The sequence below is a fragment of the Sus scrofa genome, chromosome X, assembly GCF_000003025.6.
Source record: "Sus scrofa isolate TJ Tabasco breed Duroc chromosome X, Sscrofa11.1, whole genome shotgun sequence".
NCBI classification, from domain to species: domain Eukaryota; kingdom Metazoa; phylum Chordata; class Mammalia; order Artiodactyla; family Suidae; genus Sus; species Sus scrofa.
The window spans coordinates 34,008,552-34,021,199 of record NC_010461.5 but is presented as its reverse complement, the minus strand read 5'-3'; the positions used below and the strand labels follow the sequence as shown (position 1 = coordinate 34,021,199).

The 12,648-nt window shown below is 46.7% G+C and overlaps 1 protein-coding gene across 11 annotated transcripts in view; it reads right to left on the bottom strand.

Annotated features, from left to right (window-relative positions):
• Positions 1-12,648, bottom strand: part of SYTL5 (synaptotagmin like 5) — a 267,832-nt gene that overhangs the window by 44,928 nt on the left and 210,256 nt on the right. For all 11 annotated transcript variants that reach the window (XM_021079659.1, XM_021079658.1, XM_021079661.1 and 8 more), the window contains 3 exons: positions 11,174-11,352; positions 9,066-9,165; positions 6,837-6,998 (listed from right to left, as the gene is read on the bottom strand). In XM_021079659.1, coding sequence (XP_020935318.1) covers positions 6,837-6,998; positions 9,066-9,165; positions 11,174-11,352 — 441 coding nt within the window. The remainder of the gene's footprint in view (positions 1-6,836; positions 6,999-9,065; positions 9,166-11,173; positions 11,353-12,648) is intronic.

The following is a 12,648-nucleotide window of genomic DNA, read 5'->3' as shown; positions in this document are numbered from 1 at the left end:
ACACCTGCCAGGAAATTCCAAAGCAACATCCTCTCCTGGCATGCTACCATTTTACGTAATTCAGCCAGCTCCTCCACAGAAAAAGGGGGCAGAATTCAATTCAATTCAACTCAATTCAATTCAAGCAGTCCTACCAATTGGATTCAATTTCACTTATGGAGTGGCTTCTCGTAGTAGTGCTTTTCAGGCATTTTGCTAAGGGGGGTGGGGACAGAAGAGAGAGAGAGAGAGAGAGAGAGAGACTCTACTTTCAGTGTGTTTTCATTCTATCCAGGAGATATACATTCATTAGAAGCTCTATTCATCTGCCCTTATATAACTGATTCATCAGATGAATGCTCTCCACTCCCACGGAAGTGCAGGGTCCTCTATAAAAGACCAAGGATGCCTGCTCCCATCAGTTGAACTACAGGCTCATAGAAAGTCAGCTGCATTAGTCCCTGAAGCTCTTTATGCCAGGCATATTCGTGGCTCTAATTATATAACTGAATGTCATATAAATTGAAGGGTACAAAAAGACAGCTGCTACTATAAAAAATGAAGTTGAATACCTTAGAAGAACAAAAGACTTGAACATCAATTTGCTATTGGATTATATCTGGGCTTGCAGCTGTAAAAGATGAGGAAGATGATGATAAGATATTGAGAAAGATTTGGCCTTTGGTAGACTTTGAAAGTATATACTAGAAACTGGGGATTATGATGCAGGAGGGTCAGAATTTATGCCAGGGAGCTAGGACAGAATTTCACTCGCTGAAACCATACTCAAACATAACCAACTGTCCCTACGTTAGAAGACTTGCAAACGGGAGTTCCCGTCGTGGCGCAGTAGTTAACGAATCTGACTAGGAACCATGAGGTTGCGGGTTCGGTTCCTGCCCCTGCTCAGTGGGTTAACGATCTGGCGTTGCCATGAGCTGTGGTGTAGGTTGCAGACGTGGCTCGGATCCCGCGTTGCTGTGGCTCTGGCGTAGGCCAGTGGCTACAGCTCCGATTCAACCCCTAGCCTGGGAACCTCCATATACCGTGGGAGCGGCCCAAAGAAATAGCAAAAAAAAAAAAAAGACAAAAAAAAATATAAATAAATAAAGTCTCTCTTTAAAAAAAAAAAAAAAAAGAAGACTTGCAAACGAATGCACATTTAGTTGAAGTTAAAATACATGATGAAGCAATGCCTTGGGGGCGTGTGCTTGTATGTGTTTGACCTCTGTGACTGCGTCCATGGACTGACCCCTTATTGGTCCTAATTGCTGGGAGATGAGGGCTTCTCCCACACAGCAAGCTCAGTGTCAGGCAAACGATGCCAGTTGCTCCAAATACAAGTACAAAGAAACAACTGTGGGGAGAGAGAGAGTAATCCAGATTGGGGTAAAGAGGCTGCCCGTGTCTGGTCCTTAAAGGATGGGAGACATGACAACAGATGAAGGTGGGGGGAGGAGGGGAGGAAGGTTAGTTTGGGTTAAGAAAGCAGTATGAGCAGAATATAGTGGAGATTGTATAGAATGTGTTTAAAGACTGGTGGGGAGAAGTTCCCATTGTGGCTCAGGGGTAATGAATCCAACTAGTATCTGAGAGGACACAGTGTCAATCCCTGGCCTCGCTCAGTGGGTTAAGGATCTGGCACTGCCGTGAGCTGTGGTATAGGTTGCAGACACAGTTCGGATCCCATGTTGCTGTGGCTGTGGCTGTGGCGTAGGCCAGAGGCTACAGCTCTGATTCAACCCGTAGTCTGGGAACTTCCATATGCTGTGGGTGTGGCCCTAAAAAGACCCCCCCCCAAAAAAAAGACTGGTGGGGAGCCAGGTGTGATCAGAGGTGTGCACACAGGGAGGAAGCAGCTGGGAGAAGGAAACAAGCTGTCTACTCTGGGGTCCTCAGGAGACCCTGAGACACAAACTTCTGTTCGAGTGTTTTATGAGGATGGGTAGTAGGAAAGTGGGTCCACAAAGTGAAGAAAAGCTTGCCAAGGCTGTGATATCAGCAAAGTTTCACAGAGGGTATGTTTTGCCCAGTCCCATGGGGGAGGGGGGTTTGAGGACAAGGCAGATCTCGCCTCGGAGCTGGCGCAGTCGGAGGCGAGCAAGTGGGAGGGTTTTACACTCCTTCCCCCAGCAGTGATTGATCGAGGGCTCTGCCCTCTACTCCCAGAGGTCCACGGAGCACTGGGGCCCAGGGTGAGGGCCAGGATGTATTCAAACCACATCCCAAATCCGTAGGGAACCAGAGAAAGGATCTGACTCAGCAGGGGGCATGGAATAATCAGGAAAAAGGAAAAAAGCCTGTTACCTTTTGCTCTTTGGAAAGAGAGAGAGCCACTTTCCATCGGAGGAGGAAGCAGAGTTCCCAGCATATTTACAGGTCTAAGGTGGGGTAATAAATTCCAGACACAGGTCTGCCAAAGTGCCACAGAAAGGGAGAGCCCTATAGCTAGGCACCCATTCTACAGGGCCTTACATCGCATTGGCTCTGCCTGAAGGTGGGATGGAGGTTTCCTTGGAAAACCACTTAAACTTGCTGTTGACTTTCAAAGGTCCTTGGAATAAAAGCACCTTCTGGGAACATACGAAAGGTGACTTATACGGACAAGCTCTTCCTGTTCACCTACCTGATATGCCTTTCAGTAAGATACTGAGTTATATAGCTAATAAATAATCCCACATCACACAGTGAAATGGGAGTTAGAGCGTGAAACTACTCTACAGTAAGCACATTTGGCATCTTGAGTTTTTTTCTCTGTCTGCAACAGCCTCCTTACAGGCTGAGCACGGTGACACTTAGCAAAAACAAAGGTATGCGTCAAGGGGCTTTTCACCAACACAGAGTCAATGAGCAATAAGCCGAGGTGTCTTCCCGTTGTCAGAGGATGTCAGTATTTCCAAATGCTTAAGGACTATTAATTCTGATCCTCTATTACTAAGGCAATTGGTCCCTGTAGCTCACCCTTCAGCTCGTCAGCTGGATAATCGACAAGAAATATGTCTCTGGGGCTGCTCATCCTATAGCTGCAGGTGATGAGGTGACGAGCGCACTGAAATGACTGAGGCGGGAGATGGAGAGTGAAGTGACAGTTCTCAGAGCCGGCTGATAACCAACCACGCAGCGCCCAGCTCAGCCTGAGGACAAGCCACTCAAGAAGCAGGAGGCATCATGGGATGGTACCTGATCTCCCCAGTTCTGGATGGCACGGTATCTTGATAACCAACCACGCAGCGCCCAGCTCAGCCTGAGGACAAGCCACTCAAGAAGCAGGAGGCATCATGGGATGGTACCTGATCTCCCCAGTTCTGGATGGCACGGTATCTAAACAAGTCTGCCTAATCTGCAGGCTTTCCTCTATACGCGTCAGAGGAAGCTTGGCGGAGAAAGATGACACGGATTAGAGACGCTAATCGATGTTGCGTTCCCCAGATGCCAACTTGGAGGTGAGCGTCCTTATGCAAGTGGCTTATTTTTTATTACTCAATGAATTTATTACATTAATAGTTGTACAAAGATCATAACAATCCAATTTTATAGGATTTCCATGCCCCACCCCCCCACACAAGGGACTTATTAAGGAAGGGCTCCCAAGACAGGCCAATGAAAGCGTTAGGGAAACAGGTCGGGGAAGAAAAAGAAGCCAGGCGAGGGCACAGCCTGATTCAGGAGGAGATATAAGTAACTCCTCAGAGTTTTGCCCACTTTCAGTGAGGGTACTGAGCTTTCAAACTCCCCCCACTGTGACCTCGTGGCACCACTGTAGCGTGTCTGACTCCAAACTCCCCCCATCTATTAGTTCTTGGCTAAGAATTGCCTTGTGGCTGGGGATACAAGAGTGCCTAGGAATTTCTGGCTCTCTGCCCATGTGGAAAAAACATCTACAATTGCCTGAGGACAGTCTTCTATAGAGAGTCTCAGGTGCAGGCTGTTGGAGGTAAAATTCCCAAGAGACATGGTTAAAGGCATCCAAGGGCATCTGGCAGAGGAACCAAGGAGTTCCAGACAGGCAACGCCATCAGAACTTTCTGCCCTTGGGCAGGCTCAGAGAGCTGCTTCTCCCTTAGGGCTAGAACGTCAGATCGCTCAAAGTCAATGTGAAAGTGATTAGCATGCAAAGTTGGTAGCCCCTAAGCACAAAGGATGCCTAGGAGAGGCCTGGGAGAGCTCTGATTTCATCTTAGTGCAAATCCTTCAACCATTTCCAGGAAACTGAGTGGAAACCCTTCAAGCTGGTTCCAAAGAGCACCCCCCACCCCTGGGCTTTCATGTTAAATTTATGACAGACAAGGTCATTTCGTGGACTGAGATGCATATTACTTGTCTTTCATCAGCGTCAGGCATCATATGATGTATTGGATTTGTTCTATGATTCTTTGATGCTCACCCATTATACACCAATGGAAGCAAGTGATAGGAGACTGTTCAGTCAAATTAATTGCTATCCTTTATGGTGAGGCTTTTCATTCAATTCCAAGAGACTTAGCGCTGTAATGACCAAGTATTTCCCATATTTAATGTCAGAGAAATGTTATGCTATTGTGGACTTATTTGTTGTTAACCTTTTTTTTGGGGGGGAGGGGCTACACCCACAGCATATGGAAGTTCCCAGGCCAGGGACTGAATCCGAGCCATGGCTAAAACCTACACTATAGCTGCAGCAAGGCCGGATCCTTAACCCACTGCGCTGGGCCAGGGATCGAACCTGCACCTCTACAGCAACCTGAGCTGCTGCAGTTGGATTCTTAACCTACCGCGCCACAGCGGGCACTCCGCATTGTACTTTCTACCTCTATCACACTTATGTGAGTCAAGGGCTTGCGGTTATTTTCTGTTTAAAGATTTCTGTTCTATTTCGTTTTATCCATAGCCCAATTATACCTCCTAAAGATGTTCCATGAGTTATTTACACTGAGTCTGAAGTCAACAGTTAGAAAATCCACCAGAGTGAAGTCTGCAAATGAAGCCAACACACAGAAGAGAGACCAAGAGACTCCAGGGCCTTGTTAAGAGTTGAGCATCTGGATCAAGCCATGCTTGCTAATCACTGGCTGATAATTTCCCTTTTATTCTTAGAGCCATATAAGCTGCAGTTTCTGCCGACTGCAATACAAGGACTGCAATGCAGCATACGTACAACTTAGTATTTATTGAGAAGGTTAGAATGCAACTGACACGATACTGCAAGTATCACACAGCAGGCTTCTTCACGCCTCATGGCATGGCATCCCTATAAGCTATCTCCAATTACTGTCACCAATGATAACACCAACCCCTGGGAAGTTAAGTCACTTGCCCAAGGTTACACAGATAGGCGTGAAGCCAGCATCGAACCCAGGAAGTCTGACCTGAGTCCGCTAGCTTCCTCATCATCTTCTTTTTGCCTCTCTCTCTGTAAAGAACAATCATGGGTTACAGGAATGTGACCTTTTTACCACCTCTCTTTTGACTTCAAAAATTACTGTAAATGTAGAGATCCCAGTTGCCTAGAGTGAATCCCAGGTACTGTTAAGTTTAGTTTAGAATGATACTAGAGCAGCATTTAATTTCTAGAACCAGCTTTGAGATTTTGTGTGTGTGTGTGTGTCTTTCTGCCTTTTCTAGGGCCTCTCCCATGGCACATTGGAGGTTCCCAGGCTAGGGGTCTAATCGGAGCTGTAGCCACCGGCCTACACCACAGCCACAGCAACACCAGATCCGAGACGCATCTGCGACCTACACCACAGCTCATGGCAACGCCAGATCCTCAACCTACTGTGCGAGGCCAGGGATTGAACCCGCAACCTCATGGTTCCTAGTTGGATTCGATAACCACTGCGCCGTGACGGGAACACCATTTTTTTTTTTTTCTGAATCTAACTCAAGACCTGGGTTCTGAATCTCAAAAGGAGGAATGTAGGAAACCAGATACTTTAGCTACAGATTCCTTCCTCATAAGAGCCAAGGCAAGACCACTCTTGCTCCTGTTTGGATTGTGGCAAATGAGGGAGAGAGAATGCTGGGAGACGGATGATGCTCTCTGGAGCTATGTTTGCCTATGTGGAAATGAATGCTTACTCTTTCTAATAGGACTGTATCATAATATTCTTTGGTTTATCCCTGGTGACCTTCAAATGATGAACACATTTTTTAGTAGGTCAAATTAATAACATATATGCTCATGTGGCTTGCATTTTACAGATGGTCTATATCAAAGAAGGATTTCCCCAAGAATGGATTTCTGGGGGAGTTCCTGTCATAGCGCAGCAGAAACGAATCCGACTAGGAACCATGAGGTTGTGGGTTTGATACCCGGACTCGCTCAGTGGGTTCAGGATCCGGTGTTGCCGTGAGCTGTGGTATAGGTCACAGATGTGGCTTGGATCTGGTGTTGCTGTGGCTGTGGTGTAGGTCGGTGGCTACAGCTCTGATTCGACCCCTAGCCTGGGAACCTCCATATGCCGCGGGAGCGGCCCTAAAAGGACAAAAGACCGAAAAAAAAAAAAAAAAAAAAAAGATTAATGGGAGTTCCCGTCATGGCTCAGCAGTTAACGAACCCAACCAGCATCCACGAGGATTCGGGTTTGATCCTTGGCCTCGCTCAGTGGGTTAAGGATCCAGTGTTGCTGTGAGCTGTGGTATAGGCTGGCAGCTACAGCTCTGATTCTACCCCTATCCTGGGAACTTCCATATGCTGTGAGTGCAGCCCTAAAAAGACAAAAAAAAAAAAATGGATTTACGGTATTATCCCCAAATTAGCTGCACTCATCTTTTCAGGTTATCACTTGACAACAGCAAGTCGTCAGATTCTTGGAGGCCTGTGACATTCACTTTGCTCATCACTTGTCTAACTGTTTGACGCACCTGGAAGTGTTTCCTACCTTGGGCTGAAGCACAAACCACTCATCACTGGGATTTTCAAAGTTCCATGAGTCAAAAGGAATCTCCACCTCCCCAAGGAAGCTGTTCCGTCCAAATCGATCGTGATGCCAGACTGAGAGCTGCAGAGTCCTCGTTTCCAGCTGGGTGTGGCTGATGGTGTACTGCAAAATGACATTGGCAATGTCACCCTCCTCAAGGAGGGCTCTGCCCAGTTCCAGGACAGGTGGAAATTTACTTCCACCACCTTTCACCTCATATGCATTAGTAATATGACCAAAACCCAAGAGAAAAACATGTCAGGTTATATACCATAAACTCATTTTGAGTGAGACCTAGTCCTGAAAGACAGATCAACAGACTCTTGGGGAGGGGGAGTCAATAAGCTTCAGATACTGGAGTTCCCACTGTGGTGCAGTGGGTTAAGACGCCAACTGCAGTGGCTTGGGTCAATGTGGACGTGGGGGTTTGACCCCTGGCCCAGCTTGGTGGGCTAAAGGATCCCGCGTTGCCGCAGCTACAGTGTAGGTCTTAGCTGTGGCTTCGATTCAATCCCCGGCCTGGGAACTTCCATAGGCCGTGGGTGCAGCCATAAAACTAAAATAAAAAAATAAATAAACTTCAGATATTGCGAAAAAAAGTTAGGTGATGAAGCCTGTCCCCTTTTCAGTTTTACTTACTTTTCATTTACCTAATTCTTTTTCAACAACTAATTTCTAAGTGCAAGGTTTCATAATATCAATTCTCTGACTGCTCTGATTTTATTTATAAATAAATAAGCAGCCCCCAAATCCAGAAAAGTGGCACTTGCAAATGCCAAACTTTATAAAGGTGAGCCTAAGAGCAGACTGAGTGGGAAGAAAATATTACTGATGTGGTTTTTCCTCTTCCAGCAGACCATAATCCAGGGTCACATGTCTGCATACCCTCAGATCTCCTGCTTGTCCTGAGCAAATACCACCTGGGACACGGAGCAGACTGACTGTTTATTGATTTTGGATTTATGTCTACACCTGTCCTTGCTGTTCCCAGCAGGATTAACCCTGGCTCCCTGCTTCCTGAATCTGCCATGTGATTCTGTTTATCTCTTCTGCTTGGGCTCATCTTTGCTCTCCTGTCATGGCCGCTGGATGCACCCTCTGCCTATATGCATTCATTTTCATTTTGATCCTTTTTTTTTTTTTTGTCTTTTTGCCTTTTCTAGGGCTGCACCTATGGCATATGGAGGTTCCCAGGCTAGGGGTCCAATTGGAACTGTAGCTGCTAAGCCTACGCCAGAGCCACAGCAACGCGGGATCCGAGGCGCATCTGCCACCTACACCACAGCTCACGGCAACGCCGGATCCTTAACCCACTGAGCAAGGCCAGGGATCGAACCTGCAACCTCATGGTTCCTAGTCAGATTCGTTAACCACTGAGCCATGACAGGAACTCTTCATTTTGATCCTTTGGATATTGGCTCCTGCTTCCACAGGGGTCCCTGCTAACACATGCTTCCCCTCACCAACGTTCTCCTATGGTAGACCCTGACTCCGTTATTCTGGGCACAAGATCTAGACATTTCCCTGTGACTGGCAATAATGTCTACATTCCCATCTCCCCGGATCTTTTTTATCAGGCTAGATTGGTCCAGGGTGAGAGAAGAGGTTGTTACACAGAAGTCCATGGGGAAAAGTAATTTCTCTAGACTTGGGGCCTGGGTCGTATCTTATCTAGTCCACTGTCTCTGAGATTCCTCAACTCCATCCCTGCATCTCTACTATTCATCAACCACGTGCCTAACTTCAGGCAAATTCTGAAACCCTAATGGGACACGTTACATATTTATGCCGTGTTAACGGAACAAGGAGTGTGTACAAAGTCACCTGCTAAATTAGTGCCATAACTCTCACAAACTTCTTTTGGGGGAACTAGAAAAGATACAGTTCCCTCAAAGATGGAACCTATTTTTTGACACAATGTACCGGGTCAGACGTCATTTTCCTGGGTCATCCCTACTTAAGATGCAATTTCAGGAGCAGCAGAGAAAGACACAGAGTAAGAGGAGTTTACTTTTTTTTTTTTTTTTTTAATTCCCCAAAACAGAAAGTGGAGGGTATCACACTAATTTCTTCGACTCCTCCTTTTCTAAAATACATGTAGGCCGACATGCAAATCCTCCGTAGTTACTTCTAAACCAATGAGGTTGTAAACTGTATCACTCAAGTTCCTAGGAGAGAATCTTTATTTACCTTTAGGGTTTCATTGAATTCCGGATTGGTGCCTGTTCTGATTTTGGTCTTGCGCTTATTATTTCTGGACTTGTCAGGAAGAAGGTATGACTTGACATAACTGTGAGGGATAAAAAATGAAAGTGAGGATTGGGGAACATCTGCTTTGCAAGACATGCTCAGGGACTTAAGTGAATAAAAGAGGCAAAGGGAATAGGCTAGGGAGCCTAAGAGACAGGACCAAAGAGAATGTTGTCTGCATCACAGGAAATACTGAGCTATAACTTTGGACCTTCAAGAAGAGAGAAGCAGCAAAGAGTAGGGATCAAGCCAGCGGGGTTTAAATCACTCCATGCCTCACTGGTTTTGGTGAACTCAAGAGCTTCTTAACCTCTCTGGATCCCAGTTTCCTCCGTGGGGATAATAACTAACAGCATTGTGAGAATTAAATCAGCTGAGATAGGAGTTCCCGGCATGGCTCAGTGGTTAACGGATCCGACTAGGAACCATGAGGTTGCGGGTTCGGTCCCTGCCCTTGCTCAGTGGGTTAAGGATCTGGCGTTGCCATGAGCTGTGGTGTAGGTTGCAGACGCGGCTCGGATCCCACGTTGCTGTGGCTCTGGTGTAGGTCGGTGGCTACAGCTCCAATTTGACCCCTAGCTGGGGAACCTCCATATGCCGCAGGAGCGGCCGAAGAAATGGCAAAAAAGACAATAACAACAAAAAAATCAGCTGAGATATATACAAGGAACTGACATATTATCCTACTCAATAAATATCGATTAAGATGATCGATGGTCTCACAGTTTCCTTTCTACCCAGATGTCAGGAGTTCTGATGAGTGGAGTCAATGGCAATGGGGGGATGAAGAGAAATGGTGAAAAAGAAGTCACAAGAGCAACGCCACCCAATACCTTGCTTTGAGCTGTCCCAGGAGCCTCTTGGGGCAGGGCATCATGGCAGACTTAGAAAAGTATGAGATGTGGAAGACTGAATGTCAAGGATGCCACCAGAGTCCTAAAGCCCATCTCTTGGGGCTTTGGATGATCCCTTCCCACGCTAGTCTAAATGATGATACTGGCCCTGAAGCTCTCTGATATTTAGCTGAGGTCGCCGGGGGACCAATCTACTCTCAGAATCCATTTCCTTGTCTATTTGGGAAAGAGTTTTGCTGCATTGTTCATTGCACCTAGGCTATCATTACGTAGGAAAAGGGTAAACACGGCAGGTCTGAGACTGCTCTCTTTAGAAGTGCCTGTCTGGAAGACTGGCTCTTGGCTGGCACGTAGGAACATGAATTTCAGGAAGCTTCTCCTTACTGCCAGAACAAACAGAAGTGGCTCACCGGGACTGGGATATTGGTGGAAGTAATACGGCTGCTGCGGACCATCTGCTTTCCCTCTGGGAGACTGGGATTTGGGTATGTGACCAGGCGAGTCTCTGAATGAGCTTCCTTGGTAGAACACACTTTACGTGTGTTGTTACAACTTGTTGCCGGAGGACTTAATAAGCACCTCCCGTGTGACTCCAGTGGGAGAGGGTAACTGGAAGCTTCAGCCTGGATTCTTTAGAACTTTGCCATATATGCCTTTGCCCTTTGCTGATTATGACGACGTGTGAGTCCGCCCAGTGAATCCTCAGACCTGGCAGTGGTCCTGGGAAGCCCCAACCCATCTTGCTATCTACTCTTTCCAAAGCACTAATGGTCAGAGTTGCCCTCCCAGGCTGATCCTTGGAATCCTGAGAGCCTCATAATTGCCCGTTCAAGGTGTTCAGTTGGGCTAACAGCATGGTGATTTTCTCTGGAGCGTTTCCCAGAACACCAATTAGCGGAATACTCATACCATCCTGGGGTGTGCCAACGTGTGGGCCCTTCTATCTCAAAGAGCTGCCTCTGTGTAAAGGACAAATCTGTCAGTCCTGAATCACGTTGCGTGACAGCTTTTGAACAATCAGGCAACCACAAACGCACCCATGATACCTGCACTTCAGAGAATATTTAGAACGTTGGCAAAGCAAGGGAGACGCAGCCTTCAGAGAAGGAATGCCGAGACGCTTCTGCAAAAGAAACACAGACTAACAAAGAATGCAGTGGCTGACACAGTCTGGGGAACGTGCTAGGTGCTTACGCATCTGTCCTCTGTTTCTTTTCATCTCCTATGGCCAGATTTCTGCAATTCTTGACAAAAATGTAGAGCCCGCCAGTTTTGTAGCAGTAGCTGATGTGGAGAAGGATTTCCCCACTGACCTTCACGTTGCCATAGTCTCCGGTTTCACTGTAAACACTCATCATGCTGTTAAGGCTGGTCTGGAATAAACAAGATGAAAAGAGGCACCCAACGTTACGCTAACGATCTCTTCACCGAAGTCATCCCCTTCCTTCAATGACAACGTTTCGGGGCGGAGGAAGGAAGCCCAAAATCACTTGTTTCCCTTGTGTTCCCCGTGGTGTATAAAACCCAAGCCGGAGAAAGAAAAACAAGATCTAGGACCATTAATAAGGAAGGCAGGAAACTTGCCCAGAGGGGCGGCACTTCCTTTTGGAGTTAGTGAAGACTCTTTGATTACCCACCGCATCTAATGCATACAGGGTCATTGAGGCGTTTCCAAAGCTATCTCCTCTCGCCATCCCTGTGGCTTTCTCCGTTTTCACTGGTAGACTCAAGGTCAATCTACCTCAAAGTCTAGAGTGCACTGATCAGGACAAAGGAAAACTCATCTCATGTTTCAGTGTGAGCATCAGCCACAAGCTTCGCTCTTTGACATCGCCCATCAGTGGCCCATCAGTCTCGGGGAAGCTGTAACTGCATCTCTAACAAGGGCAGGCCAGGAGAACGTCCTGTACTCAGGGCGGTCTGGATTTCCCCGGAGAAGCTGTGTGGCCACTTGGATAGTATAAGACCAGAGCACTGTACGCCTCTGTAAAGCAGCAACCCACAAAATAGAAGGCGAGACAATAAAATAGCACACCGACCAAGAAATAAAATAAAAACGTAAAAAGAAAGCCCTGTCCAAATGGACCAGAATGAATGAAGCATCTGAGGAGACACTAATATAACAAGAGTGTATTTTAAATTAAACGTAACAAAATTATCCCCTACCGCCAGCAGCACAAATTCTGTGTCTTAGCAACATGACTGTCACAAAAGATCACCTGGAAGGCTTTGGTGAGTGACCCAGGAGTTTCAAAAGCCCTGTCTGAGGAGTTCCCAATGTGGCTCAGTGGTAACCAACCCAACTAGCATCCATGAGGACTTGGGTTTGATCTCTGGCCACACACAGTGGGTTAAGGATCCAGCGATGCCGAGAGCTGTGGTACAGGTCACAGATGCGGCTTGGATCTGGCGTTGCTGTGGTGCAGGCCGGCAGATGCAGGAGCTCCAATTCGACCCCTAGCTGGGGAATTTCCATATGCTGCAGGTGCGACCCTAAATAGAAAAATAAATAAATAAATACACACACACACACACACACAATATATATATCCACCTATGAACCACTGAGAAGGAAGGACAATGGTGAGTACAAAAAGAGGTTAGAATCCTTACTTTTCAGATTAATTTTGTTTACGTATAAAACAAAAGTCATTATCCTCCTCCAACTG